A 26172-nucleotide genomic window follows, 5' to 3' on the forward strand; every position below is an offset into this window, starting at 1 on the left:
GAAATTTGAATAAATATCATCTTTCAGATGTAGAAACACACCTATCAACTTTCGTTGATGTCACACAACTCCTCCTTGGAGTTGCATCTTCATAGTGGTGCTATTAGCGAAACTCCTATGTAACTAGCATTAAATTTGAATAAATATCACCTTTCAGATGTAGAAACACACCTATGAACTTTTTTGTTGATGTCGGACAACTCCTTCTCGGTGTTGCAATTTTTTTTTCATCAGTGCATCACAAACTTGTAGTGATTAACTTTTCTCCAGATGAGGAGTATTTTGGTTTATGTACTTTTTAATAAAACTGTTCTATATTGTTTATCTGAGCTACATTCTTATTAAATGTAAACCACCCCACAAGACTTAACAAGTGCCAAAAATGAATTTTTTTACAAACCAAAACTTTTATGTGTGTTTTACACCCCAGTAGACAGTTTCAGTGTGCCTGTGACTCCTACATCACAAAGTCCTTGATAGTGACTTTTTGCTTCACCATATCTAACCCTTTGGGTGTTACTGCCCAGGTGATGCTGCTACCCCAGAACATGCAACAGGCCCCGCAAGGAATGTGGGATGGGACTAGGTGGCAGCTATCACCTCTTACTGGCTGTGCCGTATTGGCTTACCTGGTAAAAGGATTCAGAGGGATGCCACCAACATTTCAAGTGTCTGACCAGAAGACTGAGCCCTGGTCAAACTACATGGCCACTATGGAACAACACTTCGTTGCCCATGGTATCAGAGGTGACACCCAGCAGCACACATGCTTCTTGGCCTCTGCAGGCTCAGATGTATCATTTACTATTGCAGCTCAACCCTGACATGGAGCCCCATGCCATCCCATATGAAAACTTAAAGAGTTATGTGCTACAATATTTTGACTCACAAGGGAAAACTGGTGGCCTAGACAGAGTGGATAACCAAATTATCCCATGACTATAGGTTCCACTGCACTCAATGTAAACACTCCTATGCAACTCTTCTTGTCAGAGGCATGAATCTTGTACAATCCCCATATGAAAGACTTCATAAAAAAAATGGTTCAAATGGCTCTGAGCACTATGGGACTCAACATCTTAGGTCATAAGTCCCCTAGAACTTAGAACTACTTAAACCTAACTAACCTAAGGACATCACACACACCCATGCCCGATGCAGGATTCGAACCTGCGACCGTAGCAGTCCCGCGGTTCCAGACTGCAGCGCCAGAACCGCACGGCCACCGCGGCCGGCAGACTTCATACAGACATCCTCAAACTCAAGGAGGTCCCATTAGGGGCTTGCCTCATCATTATAGCTTTCAAACAGTCTCTATGGTTATACGCAATATTACACAATCCTTTTCATGTTTCTGTGATCCACCCGATTCGCTCACTCAGCTAGGACCTGCACTACATTCTGATTTAGCTGTGAATGCCAAGACCCTTGGAAAAGGTGCTTCGCCCACATCAGTCACCTTCACGCAACAACTGTTTTATCACCCATTCACGGCAATAGTGTTATCATCACTAGACTAAATGTTCTGCCTGTGGCAAGACAGGACACAAGGCAGAAGTTTGCCAGTCTTCCCTCAAGATGAATGTAGATTACGCTCGCATGGACTCACTTCCCCCGGAGTTGAGGAGGTGCCCAACACCTACACCCTGGACGTTTTACATGCCTTGCTGTGCTTCCTATATCTGATAGATTTCGAACACTTACAGTGGAAGTCAACTTCTTTCCAGTAGAGTTTAGAATTGTTTGGGTTCTTCCACGATTACCATAATTTGGAAGACTTATCATCATTTGGACTCACCTCCACTACAAGAATTCTCCAGACACCTGTGTAGTTATAGCAATGAAACTCTTAAAGTGATGTACGATTCACGACTCACGTTTGGTATCATTCTACTATCTTCATGGCACACATTTGGTGTTAAATACTGATGAAGCCACCAACAACCTTAGTTTGGACCTTTTTAATACATTGGGCTTGGAAGTACATCACTCAGAATGTTCCACTTACTCCCTGAGATAAGTTACAGTTGAAACTATAGTGCCTCCAAGAGGAAGGCATTCTCACTGCAGTCACCAACAGTCACCAGGCTACGCCCATCGTTATCGTGGAAAGGCCAAGTGGGGTCACTTCAGATTTGTGTAATTTCAAGGCCATGATCAATGCACAGTCAGCCATTGATGCATATCTGATAAGTTCATCCCATATGTCACAGCCATAGTGGAGCTGCTACGTCAGTTGTTACGCAAAAATGTGAACTGGAATTGGACTCCCGCCTGTGATAAAGCCTTCGGAGATCTCATGCAAGTCCTGCTCCATCCGACACGTCTTATGGCTTATGACCCATCAAATCCTTTAATTGTAGTAGCTGATGCTTCTGATTACAGATTGAGTGCAGTGTTAGCTCATGAACAAAATGGTGTGGAACATAATATAGCATTCATATCCAAAACTCGGACACAGGTGCAACATAACTACAGCCAAACATAAAAGGACGTTCTGGCATTGTGATCACACTCAAGAAATTCCACACTTGTGTATACAACTAATGTTTCACATTATTGACTGACAATAAATCCCTTTTAACATTAATCGTGGCAGACTCCAATAATCTGACCAATTGGCATATCACCTCCACAGATGGGAAATGTTTTTGTCTAGCTACTGATATCAGTCAACAGCTCAACATGCCAGTGACAACACGGTTTCCAGGTTACCATTGGGACAGGATGTGTAATTTGGTTCAGGACTAGAGATCTGTTGCCTCATGGACACCCATCACTCCTCAGAGAATCGGGTTATCTGGGAATTATTCCATCTGGTGCACCACAGATGGCCGATGGATCAGAAAGAGTAGGCTCATCTGGAAGTCCAAAAATTCTAGAATAGGTGCCATGAGTTCTCCACCCTCAATGGAGTTCTTTTGTTGCAAGGAGAAAATGGTCACACCCGCACTGCGATCGCATCTGCCTGCGGCATCGTACCCTGTCCCTCCTGCATCAGGACTACTGAGGAGTTGTGCTCACGAAGAGGCTGGCCCATCAACATATGTATTGATGAGGGATTGAAGCAGGTATTGCCAACATGGTAGCAAACAGGCACCACTCACTCGCAGATACTTGCCATGGCCAGATGCTTCAGTGCTCTGGCCATGACTCCATTTAGACCAGTGGTTCCCAGCCTGGGGTAACTACTGCTTGATGGGTAGAAACAGAAGGATTAAATTGGGTTTTGGTCATTAAACTAAGTTATCTTTAAAAGATAATTACTACAATCACTAATTTGTAAGAGTATAATACTGAGTACATAATTTATCAGTAATTCACTTTTTGCAAATATCAACACTAGCACACAAAACAATGTGGTGGAAGTTACCGCTTTGGAAATGAACTGATGAACACCATCATCTTGCTTACGTGTTCCATCCTCTACATACATACTACTTCATACTTTGTACCTGGCATTTATGACAGTAAAATTGAGACATACATACTACATATGCTCAAATGTCTCATTAAAATATCTTCGCTGAGTTATAAGTAGTTTCCACAATAGAGCAGAAATTGTTTCATTATTCATATGATAATAATAGTGTAATAATTATTTAAAGACTATTACCCTGCTATAGGCTCTATGTTATGTTATTTTTATCATTTTTATTATTATTAATGGCAGTGTTCAGACACAAAGTGATGACAGCCTGAAGTATTCATTTCTACAGTTTAGAAGTAAGGAGCCCAACAATCGAGTGATTTACAAACAGCAGGCCTAAGTATAGTGCACACATTTTAATTTGGTTCATTTTAAATGGGGGTGGAGGATGTGGGTGAAACTAGTATTGCTAGGGAGTGTAGTTGTGCAGAGGAAACATGTTTTCAAACAAATGCCTACCCTACTCTCAATGTGTATAATTAGCTTTCTTTTCTGAGGAGGTGTTGTAGAGTAGCAGCACCGCAGTTTAACACTATGCCGTCCGGCAACACCACAGCATAGTATCGCTCAGTGGCCGGTGACACCACAGTGGTGTCGTGAGCATAGTACCGCACAGTGGCCGGCGACAGCACTTTAGTATCTTTTTCATTCTGTTGGTGTTTTGTTTAGGTAACAATAAGTTACACACGTCAACAAGTTTTTTGTTTTTATAAGTACTTGTTCCCTCTCATCATGGCGGGATGAAAGAGACAATGGGATTATTTACAATGACTGCGCGGACATCTTGTTTGACATTCCAGGAGACTTGGCCGATTGGGAAGAAGACATTGGATATCAATAAAATAAAAGTGAAGCAGAATCGTAGGAAGATAGTGAAATACATCCAAGACGAATTCAGCAAATGCTACAGTTGCCAACTGATTCGGCTGAATCAGACGAAGAAGACAGTGCACAGTGGCCAGACTTTGATTTACCGAGGACCAATAATAAATATGAAGGATCCCCAGGTCCAAAGATACACAGAGCGTCGAGCATATTGTAGAATTATATATTGGGAATGAGCTATTTGAATATATTAGGAACGAAACCAAGAAGTACTACAGTCAAGCCGGCCGAAGTGGCCGTGCGGTTCTAAGTGCTGCAGTTTGGAACCGCGAGACCGCTACGGTCACAGGTTCGAATCCTGCCTTGGGCATGGATGTGTGTGATGTCCTTAGGTTAGTTAGGTTTAACTAGTTCTAAGTTCTAGGGGACTAATGACCTCAGAAGTTGAGTCCCATAGTGCTCAGAGCCATTTGAACCATTTTTGAACTACAGTCAAAATTGCAATAAAAGGAAACTGGATTTTAAAAAATGCCAAATTTGTTGACATTACGGGGCCCAAACTTAGAAAATGGTTTGGACTTGCTATTCTTGTGGGAATTGTAAAAAAAGCAAGGATCGATGATAATTGGTCAACAGATCCATTGATAGACACACTGATATTTCACAAAACGATGTCCTGCAACTAATTCCGACAAATATTATCATTTTTACATTTTTCTGACAGCAACAATAAACCGGGTAATGCCGACCGGCTTGTCAAAGTGCAATTCGTAATTGATTATTTTTCCAAAAAGTTTAAAGAAACGTTTAATCTAAATCAAAACATCTCAACTGTTGAAGGAATGATACTGTGGCATGGACGGTTAAATTTTTAAAGTTTACAATCCATCGTCGAAAATTACGAAATACAGCATACTCATTTGGATGCTGTGTGATTCGAGTACGGGAGACATTTCCTCATTCAAGATATATTCTGGCGCTGGACAGCCTTTAGCAAAAACAATGATGGAACTATTGACACCTTCTGATGGAAAGTGGCATCACTTCAGCATGAATAATTATTATAACAGTGTAGAACCTGCAGAGAAGTTACTTGAAAAAAAAAAAAAAAAAAAGAATTCGAGTTTGTGGAACAATATGACAAAATAGAGGATTTCCAGAAAATTAAAGCACGCAAAAGCCAATGTGCTTGAAGCTTGTCATCAACTGAAAGATGACAAGCGGCCGGCGACAAACCAAGTAATCTGAATTAGTGCTGCCGGCATCACGCGAATAAATTTGTACCAGACATGTGGACAGCAAAGTGTTAAGATAGGAAAGCTATATTTGGTGCAATGTTTCAGAGTGCACAAGTTACTGAGAGGTGCGAGCTGGACTGCAGTAAGTTACGCTAACCAATGGTGGCAAAGTAGAATGGAGGCCACTGGGACATCGAACCGCTGAAAAGAGCAAATGTAGTGGTGTGCATGGCGCAAGTTACAGGCAGAATGGACCCACTGGCAAAACTTAGGTGTTGTGTGTACATGACTCGGAGCAGCGCATTAGCAAAACAGGGGTGCACAGCCAACTATAAATAGGTTCCATTTCCTAACGAGAGTCATTCAAGTGTGGCAGCTCTCCTGGACGGCGGGGCATGTCACACTGCCAGCCTACACGCAGCAACAGATGGCGGGTCATTGGTTTGACCCTCTGAGGCCGTCGCGGGGTCCGCAGCCAGCCAGCGATGGGCCACTCTTCGGCTCGCTACCACGGGCAGTCGTTTCGGCCCCAACACACACCGGAGACTTCCGAGGCAAGGGACGCGGATTCAGACACCGGATTGTGGGCAGTCATTGCCGCCGTGTTCTCAGCTATGTCAGTGAGGAAGAAACAGCAGCGGTGCAGGTCTACGGCTCCCGGCGGAGCAGCGCAGAAACAACGAGGACGGTGACCGCTGAGTCGGCTGCTGGCACAGCCATCCTGACATAATCGGAACTCTGCAGCTGGCATACAGGGCCTGCTCAACACAGCGTGTTGCACAGGGTCGCTGGGGCAGTGGCCTCAGCATTGGAGGACCCTGTAATGGGGAGTGAGGTGAACGGGGCACATAGCTAAAAAACAATAAATCATTTGGAAAATTCTCACTGAGTTTTAATGTGGCAACTCCTGGCATCCACCCACTACATTTGGTGTCTTCCCGATACATTTGGTCATCTTGATACATTCGGTGGCAGAAGCTGTCATTACAGAAGGTAGCATTTGTCATTCATTGAGAATGACTTCATCGTTCTATAAAAAAATGGTTATTAGAAATAAGCAGTATGAACTCTTACTGACTCAGTAGTTCATGGTTTAATAAAAACTTTCAAAAAATAAACATCATTTATCTTCTTCATTTTAAAAATGAAAATGTTCCAAGAAAATACTTCTTTGTTCCTTTGTTCTAGTTTAGTTAGATGCTAACTTTGACAATGGGGGCAGTGGGAGGGGGGGGGGAGGCACTGGGGGTTACTAGCTAATATCTGGTTGCACTCCAGGGTAATGGGCTCAGACAGGTTGGGAAACAACGATTTAGACTCTGAATGCCACTTCCAGGGCTATTCTTGGTTTATTGTCATCAGCATGGAAGCTGATTTCTCTATGTCTTCAACATCCTTGAGACCAACTATCTAGGCTCTGGCACAGATCTTGTCTATGGAAGGACTCCCAGAAATAACAGTTACCAGTGGGGCTCAGTTCACATCTACCAAACTCACCTCTTTTTATTCTTCCAGTTGCGTCATCCTAGTGCACACAGCTCCTTTTAATCCCGGAGCCAATGGATTAGCGGAATGCTTTGTTTGCACGTTTAAGTCACAATTAGCAAAGTTACATAACCATCATGTTCCAGATGAAGTGCTCAATCTGTTTTTGGCATCTTATTGCTCCACCCTTTGGGACGGTCTCAGCCCAGCTGAAGAACTCCAGGAAAAGCAGCACCAGTACAAACTCTCCATATCCCCATACACAGTCTTTACGCCACCATTTTCTGGGCATCAATTTTCTCCAATAATCACCTTTGATGGGCCCCAGCAGTAGTAAAACATTTATCGGGACAAGCCATGGTGGAAGTATGACTATACGACAGCTCCATTTGCCACGAGCATGTCAACCAGATGCAGCCATGGAAAACAGTGATGCATCCTAGCAGTGGAGTCCCATGACCTTTCATTCCGGAGTCAGACGTCCCTCCTCATGGAACCTTCGACAACACAGCACAACCGCTGCAGCCATAGGGAACACCTCTGGTGAGGTGAGCCCGCCCCTGGTCCAGACATCAGCTCCAATGGGCATCAACCTCAGCCCACTGGGGTCACGAGTTCCACAAGCAGCCACCAAAGAAGCACCATGTCGAGATGTGTTACAACCTCTCATCCTTCGGAGGGGAAGGATGTTGCATACAGGCTGTATGCCCTATAGACTGGCAACTCTTCTTACAGCAATGGTATGCCAAGTAGCCTAACCTGAAGGAGTTACATCAGCAGATCAGAGAGTTCGATTAAGCACACTCCCTTGGCCAGCAGGTGGCATTGTGAGCACCACCCAGACGTCATTGGCCCCATGGACCTGGTTGCTTCCACTGGCCACGTGAATAGCAAATACTTCCTTCCAGGTCCTGTGTATTTGGAGAGGCACAAAGCCACTCTGAGAAATATTCCATTGAGCTCTGAGCAGGCACAGACTGCATCTGGAGATCCCCAATCAGAGCCTCCCTTGGAACCTTCACTACATATGATGCCATGCCGCACCAGCCACTGCTGATCGACAGAACTGTCAGCACTTGCCTTCATGACTGCCAGGACTTGGCCTCTGCATCAGAGGTGTCCAGGAAGTTGGTATTGGCCACTGACCTTCATTACATTATTTTGTTCTACTTCCAAGTGAACATTAACTTTGTTTCATCATTACAGCCTTCAGTCTAAGTTGGACCTTTATAAATTCAGTGCTGCTCACAAACTATAATAAACTTGCAGACATAAATTTCTCTCCAAAGGAAGAAATTTTTGTTTATGCACTGTTTACCTGGCCTGTGTTCTCATAGCACCTCAACCGGTGCAAGACTTAACAGAAGTTAAATGTTCTTGTTGGGACAGTAAAAATACTAAAAATATTTTAGGGAGGTGATTTTAATTGGTGTCAGAAAGCTCAGCACATCTTCTGACATTTTTTTGTCAACAGACTCAATTAAACTATCTCAAGCTATCTGTGACAAAACTGTTAGAATTTTAATCACTGCAAATTAATTGGCTCTAGTTTGTTGTCTCACTGTGTGTCGACATCTGCTTTCAGTGTGTTCTGCACGTGGTTCTGAAGACCAGATCTTTTAAAAAATGTTGTGACAACTCAACAAGAATTAATTATTAATCACTGTACACACTATCACTGATAACTCCTTGAGTAGTTTGTTCAGCACAGTATTGACGACGTGCACTGAGCAAGAGTGTCTCTCACACTGATGAAGTGCTGCTATATTGTTTGGACTTTTGTCAGCAACAAACTTGAAGTTTTGCACAATGCTGACTACATAGAATGATCATAAAGTTATCAGTTCATTTTTAATATTTTCTACAGCTTTTTTTAATCTCACTCTCCAAATCTCTGCTACACAACACTCGATCCTCAAATTTTCCTTCTTCACTTCTAATGTAATGTGCAGTCACTCACATATTGTTTATTTTACAATAAGAATCACTCCACAGATCGACTGTTAGTGACCCTCCTACCTGTTGTGTGTTGTGGTCTTCGTCCAGAGACTGGTTTGATGCAGCTCTCCATGCTGCTATATCCTGTGCAAGCTTCTTCATCTCCCAGTACCTACTGCAGCCTACATCCTTCTGAATCTGCTTAGTGTATTCATCTCTTGGTCTCCCTCTACGATTTTTACCCTCCACGCTGCTCTCCAATACTAAATTTGCGATCCCTTGATGCCTCAGGACATGTCCTACCAATCGATCCCTTCTTCTAGTCAAGTTGTGCCACAAACTCCTCTTCTCCCCAATTCTATTCAATACCTCCTCATTAGTTATGTGATCTACCCATCTAATCTTCAGCATTCTTCTGTAGCACCAAATTTCGAAAGCTTCTATTCTCTTCTTGTCCAAACTATTTATCGTCCACATTTCACTTCCATACATGGCGACACTCCATACAATACTTTGAGAAACGACTTCCTGACACTTAAATCAATACTTGATGTTAACAAATTTCTCTTCTTCAGAAACGCTTTCCTTGCCATTGCCAGTCTACATTTTATATCCTCTCTACTTCGACCATCATCAGTTATTTTGCTCCCCAAATAGCAAAACTCATTTACTACTTTAAGTGTCTCATTTCCTAATCTAATTCCCTCAGCATCACCCGATTTAATTCGACTACATTCCATTATCCTCGTTTGGTTTTGTTGATGTTCATCTTATACCCTCCTTTCAAGACACTGTCCATTCCGTTCAACTGCTCTTCCAAGTCCTTTGCCGTCTCTGACAGAATTACAATGTCATCGGCGAACCTCAAAGTTTTTATTTCTTCTCCATGGATTTTAATACCTACTCCAAACTTTTCTTTTGTTTCCTTTACTGCTTGCTCAATATACATATTGATTAACATCAGGGATAGGCTACAACCCTGTCTCACTCCCTTCCCAATCGCTGCTTCCCTTTCATGCCCCTCGACTCTTATAACTGCCATCTGGTTTCTGTAAGTATTGTCTCACATGTTCCAACATTTCTACAGAATCCAAAATGATCTTCCCCGAGGTCGGCTTCTATCAGTTTTTCCATTCATCTGTAAAGAATTCGTGTTAGTATTTTGCAGCCGTGGCTTATTAAACTGGTAGTTTGGAAATTTTCACATCTGTCAACACCTTGTCATTTAACACTTAACTGCAATTAGTTAATGTGAATATGAATATTTACATATTCAGTAAATTAAAGGGGCAGCAGTGTTGCAACTCAAGGAAGAACTCGAAACATTTATCTCACGGCAAGAGCATGTATAGGAACTGTACACTAAGTTTAAAAAATTAACCAAACACTGGATAGATATGTACCTAGTAGGACAATTCACAATGGGAGGGACACTTCATGGTATATAGCCTCTGTTCATAAACTTCTAAAGAACAGCAACTACTGCACAACACATGAAAAACATAGCATAGGGCTAAACATACAGAGAGGTGCTAAAAATGAAACTTATCTGGTAGTCAAAATGGTAACATGTGAAGCTTTCAGTACCAACCATAGAAGAATGTTATTGAAAGACCTCTTGTAAATCTCAAAGGAGCTTTGGTCATAACTAAAGGCTGTCGGTGACATCAAAGCTAATGTCCAGATGCTCTCGGACGACACAGTGACTGAAACTGAGTGTAGCAAAGTAAAAGCAGAAATGATGAAGTCCCCTAAAATCCAGGAGTACTGCCCCTACTTAATTCTCCTATCACTGCAAAGATGAGTGATATACAGTAGATATTAATGTCAGTGGTGTTTGAAAACAGTTGAGACTGCCATAACTGAACAAATTTTCAGGATCCAACAGAGTCCTTATCAGACTCCACAAGAAATTTTTGGCTGAATTGTAACCTCTTTGAACCATAAAATAACACACATTCCTGAAATAAAAAACTGTGTTCAGTATTTTGAAGATGACATAGGCCATATCCATCCACTAGAAGGGTAGGAGAAGTGATCCATCCAATTAGATTAACATCCATCTGTTGCAGAATCTTATAACATATACTGAATCGAAAAGTAATGAGTTACCTCGAACAGAATGACATTCTCTATGCCAAACAGTATGTATTCCAAAAACATCAGTCACGCAAAACACAACTCGCGCTTTTCTCACATGATATCTTGAAAGCAGTGGATTAAGACAATCAGGTAGATGCAGTATTTTTTGGCTTCTGAAAAGCATTTGACTCAGTACCATACTTAGGCTTATTATTGAAAATACAACTGAATGGGGATATCAAGCAAAATTTATGACTTGATTAAGGATTTCTTGGTAAGGAGGATGTCATGTTGTATATTAAGTACCTGGCAGACAATACTAGTAGTCTAAGACTTTTTGAAAAAATGCAGTTCTCTCTAATGGAGTACTGTCTGGAAAAAAAAAGCTGCACTGATATTCAGTCAGATCCAGATAAGATTTCAAAGTGGTGTATAAGTTGGCAACTTGCTACAAATATTCAGAAAGGTAAAATCGTGCAGTTCACAAAACATAAAAAGTAGTGACTACAATATGAATGAATCATAAATAGAATCAGCCAACTCATATAAAAATCTGTTTGTAACAATTTGTGGGGGATATGAAACAGAATGTATAGATAAGATTAGTGTACAGAAAGTGGAGGGCAGATTTTGGTCCACTGGTAGGATACTGGGAAAATTTAATCAATTTACAAAGAAATACTCGTGACCCAGCCAACAATACTGCACAAATTTCTGGGATCCATACCAAACAGAATTAACAGGGGATATTCAACACATATAAAAACAGCTGTATAGTCACTATATATACCATAAAAGCCTATTTATAAAGTTTCACAGCCAGTATTAAGTAATGAATCTAGGAATATACTACAGCCTATTTTTATTGCTGCCACAAGAGGTACAAGACAAGATTAGATTAATTTCAGCATGCACCAGTGCGTTTAACAATCATTTTTCCCATGATCTACTTGTGACTGTAATGGGGGAAAAACCTCACATGTTGCAATCGGAGAGTACTCCCTGCCGAGTACTACTCAAGTGTAGGTGCAGATGTAGATTATATTCAGTGACACTCTGTGACTATGCCATTTCTGCTTGTGATGATGGAGGATATTGGACATAGCTTTGCCAGTGATCTCAGAGTTCTAATTTCTCAACTCCATTAATGCATAGACTATGTTATATCTGCTTGCACATTATATTGATACGAAGTATCATACATTTTTCTTCATAGACACAATGTATTTTAAAAAATCATATATGTTTATAAGCCTAGTTCTCTCAAGAATTAATGAAACTGTTTGTGTGTTTAAGATGTTAAATCACTGCACAGTACAATACACTGATAGAAGCACCTCTCTAAGTCATCAGAAACCATTCACTCTTACCTCCTTACCTGCTATAGTAACAACACAAAGGAGGAAAGAACAAGTACAGTCTTAGTCTTGGAGATTAAAACTGACAGCTTGCCAACCATTTGGTTCCAGGACAACTGGGCCACTGGTGACACAACAATTCATTATGATCCAATGAAAGATCTTGATCACAGACTCATCATTTTGTGAACCACAACCAGAAATGTCCTCAACGCCCTACACCACTTGAAAACTTGTTAAGTACAGTAAGTACGGCAATCACTGAACTGAAGATAGCTTTGAATACCACAGTGCTTTACTAGTCATCCTCCTGTTGGAGGTGGCATGCCATTGACTTCCTCCAACCTTCAAACTGACATACCTAACCAACTGCAGGGGGACCTACAGTTTAATGTTGATTCTGAACTATGGTGAAACATGGCACTTTTCACATCAATAAACATTGCCAGAGTTAAAAGAAGTGGTAAGTAACAAACAAAAATACTAGGAGTGACCAGCAATTGAACAGGAGAAATTTGGATTTGTAGACTGGCTCTGTACTAATGAACAACTGGGCCTCCAAGCATTATGTATACGAGCAGAAAGAGTATTTGCCACATTAACCTGTCTTCTATTACATTCCTACATCGTAAATGTGACACAATATCCAACTTACATCAGTATGCCATTTTACTTGGGAGACATAAGAAATCTGAAACTGCTGAGTCAACAATAATATGAAAAGGATAGGCTCATACTCACCACATAGAGATGACACTGAGTCACAGATAAGCACAATGAAAAAGATTGTTAAAACGTTAAAGATTTCAGACAAAGTCCTTCGTCTGAAGCAGAAAATACACACACATTCACACAGTCACAACTCATATATATCCTTCCCATAATGTTGTTACTCCATTCTGGACTTTCCATTGTGTGAAACTGTTAGGTCAAACATTTACGGGCCATAATGCACATATCATATAGGGAACAATCAATGTGCTTACACCATCCTATTACAACGGGTCTCAAGCTCTTCACACCAAACCAGATACAAATAAGGGAAAAATTAAGAATACTTTTCACAGATTGTTGTGGGTCAGGGTGAGGGAACACCAATCAGAGAGACAGAATACTATCAAGGAAGACTGTATGGCATCTTTCTGCGGGAAATACTGGCAGACAGCAGCATCTACTGGGAGCTAGGCAGACGTATAAGAGTTCCATGGTCTCCATTTCATCTATCAGAATCAGGGAACCAGATGTATGCACCATAATTGGATATTATTTCAGTAGTTAAATACATTAAACTCTCCAGTGTGTAAATAGCATGATCCCTTGCCACTAACTTGCAAGAAAGATTCCCCAGTCAACTAGCCACACCTAAAACCCTTGTTCTGAGACCCACCTGCTCCATCATTAAGGATGGACATTCAACAGTTGTCTCATTTCAGTATAATCCAAAGGACAGACTGCTACTCAGCATATAGTCGAGATGTTGAGTCATAGACAGCACAATGAAAAGACTGCTAAACATATAAGCTTCTTCTGAATTAGACAACACACACACTCTCACTCACTCACTCACTCACTCACTCTCACTCTCTCTCTCCCTCTTTTTCGAACACATCTTACACACATATTACTATTGTCTCTGGCCGCCAAGGCCAGACTGCAAGCAACTGCGCATGAGAGGAAAGCAATCTGGGTGGTTGGGGTAAGAAGGAGGCTGGGGCAGGAGGGGGGGGGGGGGGATAGCAGGGTAGGGGTGTTGGACAATAAAGTAATCTTGTGGGAGTATACAGGGATGAGGTGGAGAAAGGGTAGTGCAGCTAGGTTCAGTCTGGAAGTTAGACGGAGGACAGGGACAGGCCTTGCGGGACTAGAAAATGAGAGAAGTAAAAGACTTTGGGTGTGATGGCAGAATAGAAGCCTAAGTAGTGCTGGAGAGGGAACAGGGAAGGGAATAAGTGAGTGAAGGACAATGACAAACAAAGGTTGAGGCCAGGAGCGTTACAGGAATGTAGGCCATATTGCAGGGAGTGTTTCCACCTGCGCAGTTCAGAAAAGCTGGGGTTGGTAGGAAGGATCCAGGTGGCACAGCTGTGAAACAGTCATTCAAATGAAGAACTCTGAGTTGGGCAGTGTGCTCAGCAGCAGGGAAATCTCGCTGTTTCTTGGCCACAGTTTGTTGGTGGCCATTGTAGTGTTTTGGGATATTTGTAAACATCCCAACACAACATTGGAAAGCCATTGACAAGAGATGCTCGTGAGTAAGTTGAACTAGCATAAATGTAGTGGGAAGGGGAAACTGTGTGTTTTCCTTTCTTGTATGCAGTGAATGTGGAGCAGTGATGGAGCCGGCGAGAAGGGAACCAGTAGAAATGGTATTACAACCACTGGTCATTCGGGAGTCATTTGTGCCATGGTGCAGCAAGTGCCTCAGTCAAGAGTCACGGAGTAAATGATGCACCAACAGGGGCGTAATGAACAATTGAACAGCAGCAGTTGTTTAGCTGGGTTGCTCTCTCAGGTCCTAAAGTATGCATGTACGGACGTTTTTGAATGTACTCAAGAGAGTGGTATTACTGTAGCAATTGTTTGTTGTGGTGTTAAAAGAAATAGTGAAAATGTTGGGCAAAATATGCCCCTGTTTGTTAGAAGTGTGGCTATTTATTTAGTAGCACAGTAGAGAGAACTTGCCGAAGCATTCCAGGAATCTTCACCGCAGTTGGATGAACAGGGAGGTGGCACGGAAGGATCTGGACCACCAAACAACTATTCTTCAAAGAGAGGATAAAGGTAATACTACTTTCATCTGGCAGTGTATTAGGGTCGGCAAAATATTGCCCAGTTATATTGGCCAGGGACGCAACTTCCCACTAGTGCTGGTATAAGACCCACCACAAACCCTACAAAATATACATCAGCAGGAGAAGAGGGAAAAATATACCCCACCATTCAAGCGGACAAACAGTTTGTTGGTTCTCATGTCCATATACAATGGAGCACAGTGGTCGTGGCTTAGCTTGTGGATCACATGATTGGTTTCAATGGTAGGCCTGCTTTTGATGAGATAGATTATGCTTATGACCGGACTGGAGGACGTGGTGTTTGGGAGACATATCTTGCAGCTACATCTATTACAGGAATATGAACCATGAGGCAAGTGGTTGGGAGAACAGGTTGTGTAGTGATGGGTGAGGATATTGTGTAGGTTTGGCGAGTGGCAGGATACAACTATGGGAGGGATGTGAAGGACATTCCTCATTTCAGGACATGATGAAAGGTAGTCAAAACTCTGGCAGATAATGTTATTCAGCTGCTCCAGTCCTGGGTGGTACTGAGTCACGAGAGGAATGCTGCTCTTTGGCTGGATGGTGGGGCTCTGGAAGGTGGTGAGTGACTAGTGAGATAAGGGACATCTCAGTACAAGGTTTGGAATGTATTTATGGTCTGTGAAGGCCTCAGACTGTAATTACTCTCCACAGCTTGTGCATGAACAGATCGCATGTGCCTTATCTCTCCAGTCACACACCACCTCGCACTGTCCCACTGTCTGGCCACAGGAGAGCATTCCCCTAGAGACTCATTACCACAATGGATTGGAGTAACTGAATCACATTCTCCAGCAGGGTTTCTACTGCCTCTCATCACACCCTGAAATGAGGAATGTCCCATCCACTATCCTTCTCGCCCCTCCAATAGTGGCATTCCGCCACCCACTGACTCTATACCATATCCTCGTCCATCACTACACAACTCCTGCTCCCATCCCCTTGCCTCATGGCTCATATACTCATAATAGACCTAGATGCAAGACCTGTCCCATACATCCTCCCACTACCACCTACTCGGGTCTGGTAGCAAGCACCACCTATCCCATCAAAGGCAGGGCTATCTGTGAAATCTAAACAGTCTTGGATCTTTCCTCCAAAATCCTTAGCCCCACAAAAGTATCAGTCCTCTCCAAAAGCCTTACCTATTGCCCCACTCCCAAATACAGTCGCAATGGATCTTCTCTCCTATTTCCAGACCCTACAGTGGAAACACTTTTTCGCCACCAACCGTATAAATTAAATCAACCAAAGACCAATGTTGAACACTGCCTGGCTCAGTTACCCCTCCATCCAACCATGATCCACCCCCAGTATCCCCAAATAACCCCTGTTAACTTTTCAGAATTTCTTAACCTTGAACCTTGCCTAAACATCATTCCCCAAATTCCTCAACATTCAAGCTAACCTTACATCCATGCAAAGAACCGCAATCCACAACCTGAAAACTGATCCCGACCTTATAATCCTACCAGCTGACAGATGCTCCATCACTGTTGTTTTGAACCGCAAGGATAACCTGGCCTAAGGACTTCACCAGCTGTCAGATTCGTCCATCTACAAACCCTGCCACAGTAACCCCATTCCAGAAATCCAACAGGATTTCCAGTCTCTTCTCAAATCCTTAGACCCATCTCAGAATCTCTCCTCGGATTCATCTCTCTCCTTACCCCTACCCACACTCCTACAATCTTCCTGAAGTCCATAAACTCAACCATCCAGAATGCCCCATTGGGGCCCATTATTGTGCCTCCACTGAGAGGATCTCTGCTCTTGTTGTTCGACACCTTCAGTCTATTACCCTCAACCTACCATCCAACATAAAAGATACCAACCATTTTCTCCACCGACTCCCCACAGTTTCTATTCCTCTACCACATGGTGCGGTGCCCTGCTCATCACTATTGATGCCACCTCCCCTACAGTAACATCCCTAACGCCCACAACCTTGGTGCTATTAAACACAACCTTTCCCAATGCCTGACAGATTCCAAACCTACAACCTCCTTCCTGGCCACCATGGTCAACTACACCCTCACTCACAATTACCTCTCCTTTGAAGGTATCACCTAAAAAGAAATGCCAGGTAAAGCAATGGGCACTTGCATGGCCCCATACTAGGCCAATCTATTCATGGGTCATCTAGAGAAATCTTACCTAACCAGCCAGAATCCAAACACTCACCAGGTTTAGATTCACTGATGACTTCTTTATGATCTGGATCAAGGGTGAGTACACCCTATCCACATTCCTTCAAGACTTCAAACCTCCTCCCTCATTCACTTCACCTTGTCCTCCTCCACCCAACAAGCCACCTTCCTGGATGCCAGCTATATCAATACCTCCATCCATACCAAACCTACCACCAGTAATAGCTCCACTTTGACAGCTGCCACCCATTCCATACCAAGACGAGCAGCACCTCTAGAAATATACCAAGGATCTCACTGAGGCCTTCACCAGACCGTAATTACCCTCCCAACTCTGTACGGACATAAATCTCCTATGCATTATCTCTCCAGTCACCCATCACCTCATAAAGTCCCACTGTCCAGCCACAGAGGAGCATTCCCCTCATCACTCAGTACTACCCAGGACGGAGCAACTGAATCATATTCTCTGCCAGGGTTTTAACTACTTCTCATAGCGCCCTGAAATGAGGAATGCCCTACCAATTATCCCTCCGATCCCTCCCACAGTGGTACTCCAATGCCAAACAAACCTACACGTTATTTTCATACGCATCCAACAAGCTGTATATCCGCATGAACCACCACAGACAAACTGTGGCCAAAAAATAGCTGGACCACTCCGCTGCTGAGCGCTCTGTCCAAGACAGTGTTCTCCATTTGAATGACTACTTCACAGTCCGTGCCATCTTCATCCTTCCTACCACCACCAATTTTTTATGAATTTCACATGTGCTAACCCTCCTTGCAATATATCCAATGTTCCCAAAACCCTCCTGGCATCAACCTCTGTTAGCCATTGTCCTTCACCTCACCTATCCTCTTCCCCATTCCCACTCCAGCACTACATAGCCTCCTGTTCCTCCATCACACCCACAGTCTTTTTACTTCTCTCCTTTTCCAGTACCCCCCTTCCCCCAATTGCCCAATGTCTAACCTCCCAACTGCACCTAGCTGCCTGCCTCTCTCTCGCCCCTCGACCCTGTAAGCTCCCACAAGTAGCACTACCCTCTATCACCCACCTATCACTCCCATTCCCCACCACAGCATCCTCCTTACCCCCACCACCCAGATTTCGTGTCTCATCAAGGGCAATTGCTCGCAATCTGACCTTGGCAATCAGAGACAGTGGTCATTTGCATGATAGTTGTGTTTGTATGAATGTGCAGCTGTATGTTGTCTAATACAGACGAAGGCCTTTTGGATGAAAGCTTACTTATTTGTCATTCTATTCGTTGTGCCTGTCTGTGACTCAACATCTTCACTATCGTTTTCACAATACCGTTGTTATTACATTCTAGATTTTCTATTGTTTAATTTTCCCCATTTCAGTTTTCAGAGACTTATTTTTTTCATCTTTCAAAAGTAATGATTCAATGAAAAATAAATGTTATTATTTTATCCCATATTTATATTCCATTATTCATTCCAACTATTTATTCAAAACCAGACCATACTTTGTTCTGCTACTCATTCACTCCATCACTGTCAAGTGTACCAAGTTGAATTGGCACACAATGTTAAACTTTGTACTTTTAAATTTGTGAAAAAACTTCATTAAACTCTAAATAACAGCAGCTATTAAATGTTTGTGCAAACATAGGGAGAAATGGCCATTACTATTACATAAAAGAAATAATAGCTGACACAGAAACATTTGGGTCTTCATTTTTGCCATATTCTATTCAAGAGTGGAATAGTCTGAAAGCAGTTCTATGAGCCATCTGCTATACATTTAAATCTAAAGTGCAGAGTAATCATGTTGATATAGATACAGAATCTATCTGCTGTTACTGTCATTTTGTGGAAAAACATAACAAGAGAATAAGATAATTCTAAATAGCATGAAATCATTGGTTTCAAAAAAAGAAAGACTGAGGAATCCTCTGATAGTATCTGCAGCCACCATGTTATACCTGAATGAATAAATTAACTGTAACTGCTTTATTCTCACAAAGAAAAACATTTCTATAGTTGCATCAGTCTGACAACAAATATTTGATTTACTATGATCAAGCAACACAGGCAAACAGTCATTTTTGGAAGAGGAATACTCTATTAACTTCATTGTAAAAAAAGTGCATGGCTTTTTATGTGGGAAAACTGTGGTCAAAAGCAAGTTCCACCACCCAAGTGCACAACACACTGCTGAGCACAAAATGCTTAACTTGAACAGCTTTTTCGCAAATCCTGCCATGTGTATCTTCAAAGCCCACACTCCATCCCCCTCCTTCCTTCCCACACCCTCCACCCATCATCAGCTTTTCAATCTGGTAATATTCTTAATCTCCACTAATTGCTCTGCTCCATCCACCTGTGCCATCCTGGGAACAGACTAAAATCTGCTAACAGTTCAAGTAATCTCCCTCATTTGTCGAAATGGGTGGGGCATTCTCACACTGGGGTCTGAATCCTTTTTAACCTTTCTGAATGCATTCCTCTTTCCTCCTTTTTAACATTTCTGAATGCATTCCTCTTTCCTCCACAAGTATTGAACTAACAGCTCTGAAAGCTACGATAGTTTTCTATATATTTATACCTGTCTCTTGCCAAAGTTAAGAATTTTGCCTCATAAAGGGAAGTACTGGCCAGTAACTGTATCTCATAATTTTATAGTTTTCGTTAAGTGAATTTTCCTTTGGAAGGAGTTTAAGTAGTAGATCAGAAATAACACAGAAGTTTAAAATACACATATACATATACAAAAAGTTTCCTATTCATATACAGTTATTGTGTACCAGTCGAGTTGATGTGGTGTATATTTTAAACCGCATCAACTCCACTGGTACAGAATAACTTTATATGTGTCTGACTGGTTAGCTGGAGATACAGACATCTCACCAAAAGCTCTAGTGACATCTGTTATTCATCATCTCCACCTACTCTTCACCCGACACATCCATTACAGCATGTGGAAGCAGCCTCATGTACTTTTTTCTGTGGATTCTCACATACCTTGCTACCCAGCAGAATCCTCTTCCTGTCTTTGAAATTGGAAAGAGGCAACTTGGACATCCTACTCTGTTTCTTCCACTTTCCAGTGCAAATAGTGGATGGTCTGCCGTGCACTCAGAAAATTTGAATATATGATGAATTCCTTCCATTTGACTGATGGAAGTCATCCATTTTTAAGATATGTGACCATTCTCACTCAGGCATGCGACATCTCAAAGTACTGCCTTTTGAAAATTCACTTAATGGCAATGGCACATGAGAATGTACATTTTTCTTGTATTGCTCACTTGATTTTATCTGACAATGATTACTCAACATGCATCATAAATAAGATATTCAGAGATCCAGACATTTCAAAGGCATTACTACATCCTATATGAAAAATTTCAACCCCTGATAACATCTCATCTGATCACACATGTTACATGTTCCCATCTCTCATGGTATGAGTGTGTGTAATACACCCAGGAACATTGTTGGACATGATTATTTTGGTGGTCCAGGTGTTTTGGTGTAGGGAGGCATAATGATGCATGGGTGTACTGACCTCCAAATCTTTAACACAGTACACTCCCTGGTAAATGTTATTGGGGCACTGTAATTTCCCCAAGTGTGCCTTTTTGGCCTTGACTTCACTTTTATGGATGACAATGCACAACCATTTCGAATGCACAGTTGGAGGAGCTCTTGGAACAAGAGGATATTCAGTAAATAGACTGGCCTGCCCATTCTCTTGATCCAAATACCACTGAGGATGTGTGGTACACATGGGAGAGATGTACTGCAGCATGTCAACATGCACCACCGACCACCCAGCAGTTGTCAGCCATGCTGATAGAGGAATGGAATGCCCTACCACAAGAACTCCTTACCAACCTTGTGGCCGGCCGGCATGGGAACAAGTTGCAGAGCACGCATTGCCATCCTTCGTGATCACACATCTTATTAAGAACCATTTGCTGCCTTTTGAACAGCTTTTTCGCAAATCCTGCCATGTGTATCTTCAAAGCCCACACTCATAAATCACAGGGACTTCAGTGTAATTATTGTCTTTAAATAAATGTATCACTTCTGTTTATCACATTATGTATGACTTTCAGTTACCTTCTGTACTATATATACTGCAGCAGTTCTTTCCATGCACAATTCAAGTTTCATTGAGCTTTGTTACTTGCCAGTGACATATCATGCAAAAGTTACTTTCGTCTTTGAGTTTTGCAGACCAGCAAATTCTTGTTTTTTCAATAGTTCTACCCTCCAATTTATCAATACAACATCCTCCAACTAGTTTAGCAAGCTATTCAGTTGAGGGATGTTTGTTGGCAGTAACATTAAAACTTGAAGTGATTGAGTACAATTCTTGCACTGTGCCAAACTGACGTGTCTTCAGATTTCTACCACATTGCTGTGTTATGTGACTCAAGACACTGCAGTGTGTCACAGCAGCCTCGTATTCAGTCACTGCTGGAGACACTAGTCATTCTTTGTACTCTCACATACTTAAACTCAATATCTCACCAAACTTATTACAGGGATGACTTACAAATTACAATTTAGACACTTTTATACTATCAGCTGTGTGACATAAAAGATTGATGACTAGTTTCAGTCACATATAATGGTCATCTTCAGATCTAAGTGTTCACCACTGGTGTTTGTTCAAAATATTTTGGTAAAAGTAATCCGCCTGGAGTTACAGAATAAAGAATACACTTGCATCAAATCCCTGGTCACCATTTCTATTAGTGGATAACATATTACTAATACATGTAAACAGTAACAGCTTCTATTAGTAGACAACTTACTAGTCCTAATAGAAACTATTATCAAGGGTTTGATGCTACTGTTTTAGAATTTCTTTATTGTGTAGCTCCTGGCCAATTCCTTTTGCAATAGTATTTTGATGGTTACCCATGGTGAACACTTAGATCTGAAGACGATCATTACATATGGTCAGAACTAATCATCAATCATCTATGTCACGCAACTGAGACTGTAAAAACAAACTTTTCTTACAATGTATACAGTGTTAGTACCTCTCATAGCAAAAATTATCAAGATATAACTTTGTTTGTCATAACAGAGAGGACTATGTTTTCTATTAATACTGGGCGTGCTGTGAAACAAGTTGTGATCCGTCTTTGTTGGTTCCATGAACGATTCCCAAAAATTCCACAAAATTAACTGGAAAAGTCTCTAGAAACAGCAAAGAAAAAAGTTCTTAAAATTATTGCTTTACTAACAGTGGCTGGGCACATTTGATTAACACAATTATTTTCTACTCCTCCTATCCATAACCCCCACCCCCCAAAAAATCTACATTTTCCTGCTACTCTTTCCGTGTTTTGTTGTCTTTTCTGTTGCTGGCTTTCTATTTGCCTATCATAAGGTGTTACTGGGAAGATTTATTCAAATACAGTATATAAATAAAAAGTTATCAGTCAATTTTCAGGATGACAAGACATATGCTTACTCTGATAAAATTGTCTACAAATCCCCAACAAAATCCAGAAACTGCATGCTGTTCATTGTACCAGCAGCAACGAATGCGTTAGGCTAGCAGCACACATTTAGGTTTAACAGAAATAAAGGACTTCAGAGAGGTAACATATAGCCTTTATGATTAGCGCTTAAATTAATTATTGGCCCAGAAATTCACCGTTGCAAGAATAAGTTCTCCATTACTTGCCTCCATCACCATCAGAACAGGTACCACTGTCCGTAACTTTTATATTCCGTATTAATTACTCAATTTATGTAAGACAATAGGTATTTTTTATACTATCAATCCAGAAAATTAGGAATGCACATATTACATTCATTAAATTTGTACAAGACAGAAAAGCCAGTCCAGTACTTCAAGGAATAATGACATCAAGATTAGAGTTTAATGTTGCATCAGTGATGTTGTTAGAGATGGATATATATTGGATACATATGAAGAAGGAAACTGGCTGTGTCTTTTTCACAGCAACACTATTCACCATGGGTAACCATCAAAATACTCTGGCAAAAGGAATTGGCCAGGAGCTACACAATAAAGAAATTCTAAAACAGCAGTGTCAAACCCTTGATAATAGTTTCCATTAGGACTTGTATGATGTCTACTGATAGAAGCTGTTACTGTTAGTAATTGATTTAGAAAAATTATGGACAATCTAAATCTGGATGGGAGATTGAGGAAATAAACTCCACTCCTCATGAATGCCAATCCAGTGCATTAACATTCAAGTCACTTCAAGTTTTAATGTCACTGCCAACAAACATCTCTGTACTAAATAGCTTGCCAAAGTAATTGGAGGATTCCGTATTGATAAATCATATAATAACCCACTGAGATAGTATCACTGCACCACCTCTCTCAATCTCCAAAGTTCCAGTTGTGGTCTTTTAATTGCTGATGAAATGGTATCATTAATATTTCTCCACAAACCATATTGAGTGCTAACGTGTTGTTTTAGCTGAAGGTAACTGGTGATGCAACCAATGCGGTTAAGGTCACAGTATCAATACATAGTGTTAAAACTACTGATGTAATTGATATAAATGAATAATGACAACCTACACTAATGTGGAAGAGTGAACTAACAACCATTATTAACTGACAGTAAAGTCACAGCTTTCCACTGCCTGTCACAACACTATTTCCTTTCTAAAATTCTTTGTATGTCAGACTCAATTTTTAGTTTTTATAAATATCATATTTATAGAAACTAAAAATTGAGTTTGACGTAGATCAGATAACACACAGTCATGCACAAATGGTGCACAATGAGAAATTCTGGAGCCTTCGAGTTAGCAATCTTCACTGGACTAAATTATTACATCTCAACAGCAGAATTGTTAAGTTGAGCAGGATGACAATTTTATTTACTTTAGAAACAAGTGCTTCAAACATCCTATTTATCTTTTTAATCTAGTAGATATATACAATGTTAACAGTTCATTACAGAATTATCACTGCTCAATATTTGTTAGATTTACACTTCCAGAGATGTAAAAAATATTAGAAATGAATTATATTAATTAATGTACATATATGAAAAGTAAATTCAAAACTCTGTAATCATATAGATGTTTTCACATACACAAAGAGTTCCTCTTTTTTTATGATGTTGATAGCTCATAAGCAACACTGTGCACAACTAGCTAAGTTCTCCACACAAAAAAATTAATTAGATGATTGAGATGTTGTGCAGTAATTGTCTCTCTTCTATTTTTTGTTCTTACCACTCTATGTCTCACATAAGTGTGCATTCATTTCACTATTTCAACAACTCATGGTCCACATACAGATGGCATTATCACTATGGCCCAAGAAAAGTTTGAACGGAATTAATTAATATTTCACATAATGGTAAAAAGCAGTTACACTGCCCTACCTCCTTGCAACTGAAGTATGACAGATGTGAGAGACACAATCAAAAAATAAAATGAAACCATGAGTACTATTGGATCTTTGCTGTTTCAGCAACAGTTTCATAATTCACTGTGTTTAATTAATAGCTGGAAAGTTCATGTAAACAAGGGGGCTGCGTGACTTGCAGAAGATAAGAATGACCTTTCAAGTTTTGTTTTTCTTCATCTCTTCACAGGAACTCCATTACTCATTGATAATGTTAGAACACCTCTCTCTCAGTGGCTTGGTGTATTTTCTCCATTTAACAATGACTGGGCACTTTGATGTGAAGCTGTTGGGAGCAAGTTCCTGGCTTTGTTGAGTAAATGCTGCAAACACTCAGTGGTCTTTTCTTTATTAATTGCTTCCCCATCATCAGAGATATCTTCCCATTCATCAGAGTTTGCTTTGTGATCTATAAAAGACATAAATAATATACAAATGTGTATCTGTGTGGTACAAGAACTTATGACATAAAAAAGAGAAAAAATGGAAGGTAATTGTTCCTCTCCTGCAAAAAGGGGCGAATGGGGAGTAAGGCATAAAGCAGATGTTTCACAGCTCTGGCACCAAACTAAACACAATAAACATAACTGAAACTCATGTTGTCTGTTGTATATGTGCAAGAAATAAGCAATTGGATATTATTTTTTTTAGTTAAAAAATCAATCTTAGCACTAGTTTAAAGTGGTGGGTACAGATCTTTGGCATAGCAAATCAAGTGTACATAATAAGCTGGTAACAAAATACCTAAAAATTAGCAAATGGCCTATTTTACACATGTGCATAAAGGTTATGTTTTGTTTTGTTAGTGCTCACCAATACCTTTTTTTATGTTTACATAAATATACCAGTTTTCATCATCAGGAGTGACTTGGCATATGAATGGTTCCTTTCATTCACAATGTAACAAACAATAAACAACCAGAGATTCAAAATAATTCATCCACTGACAATGTATACAGAAACAATACACTAATGCACTAATCTTGTCCACAGAATACAGTTGTCATTTGATGTCTGAATGACAACTCTCTGTTATTACTCTAACAGATGCAGGCATTCATAGATTAGCAATCTTCTTAAATACAAATTGTTGCATTTTGCATGTAGGCATCACGTCAGAGGCATTTTCCTCTTCCTGACAGCTTCAAAATGCACACTGGCGGAGTTGGTGCTTATTTTTCATTTTCTTTTCACTCTTGTCTGTCCTGTGTAATTCACAACATACCGAACTATAAATGGTGTAAGAGATATGTTAAACAACCTTCTAATGCCACACTGTTCTGTTAATGAACAACACTATCATGTACTTGTGTATCAACCTCATAATTGGTGTGCTAAAAGACTGAATTAGAAACTTCCATGTGAAATCAAACAATGGCAAGTCCAGGATGGAATAACAGCAACACGGAAAAGACAGACTAACATTCACCACGAGGAGCTGTTGAGTTGCA

General features: G+C 40.9%; 2 protein-coding genes across 3 annotated transcripts in view; both read right to left on the reverse strand.

Annotated features, from left to right (window-relative positions):
- LOC126251630 (uncharacterized) overlaps positions 1-24824 on the reverse strand; it is a 184774-nt gene extending 159950 nt beyond the window's left edge. Inside the window, exon 1 of the mRNA XM_049952174.1 lies at positions 24699-24824. Coding sequence (XP_049808131.1) covers positions 24699-24759 — 61 coding nt within the window. The 5' untranslated portion in view covers positions 24760-24824. The remainder of the gene's footprint in view (positions 1-24698) is intronic.
- The window catches only part of LOC126251631 (uncharacterized), a 91623-nt gene continuing 89694 nt past the window's right edge, over positions 24244-26172 (reverse strand). Inside the window, exon 9 of one of the 2 annotated variants that reach the window (XM_049952176.1) lies at positions 24244-25130. In XM_049952176.1, coding sequence (XP_049808133.1) covers positions 24952-25130 — 179 coding nt within the window. In that variant the 3' untranslated portion in view covers positions 24244-24951. The remainder of the gene's footprint in view (positions 25131-26172) is intronic. The other variant, XM_049952175.1, reaches the window with a different exon arrangement.

Source organism: Schistocerca nitens, chromosome 4 (assembly GCF_023898315.1).
Source record: "Schistocerca nitens isolate TAMUIC-IGC-003100 chromosome 4, iqSchNite1.1, whole genome shotgun sequence".
In the NCBI taxonomy this organism is placed as follows: Eukaryota; Metazoa; Arthropoda; class Insecta; order Orthoptera; family Acrididae; genus Schistocerca; species Schistocerca nitens.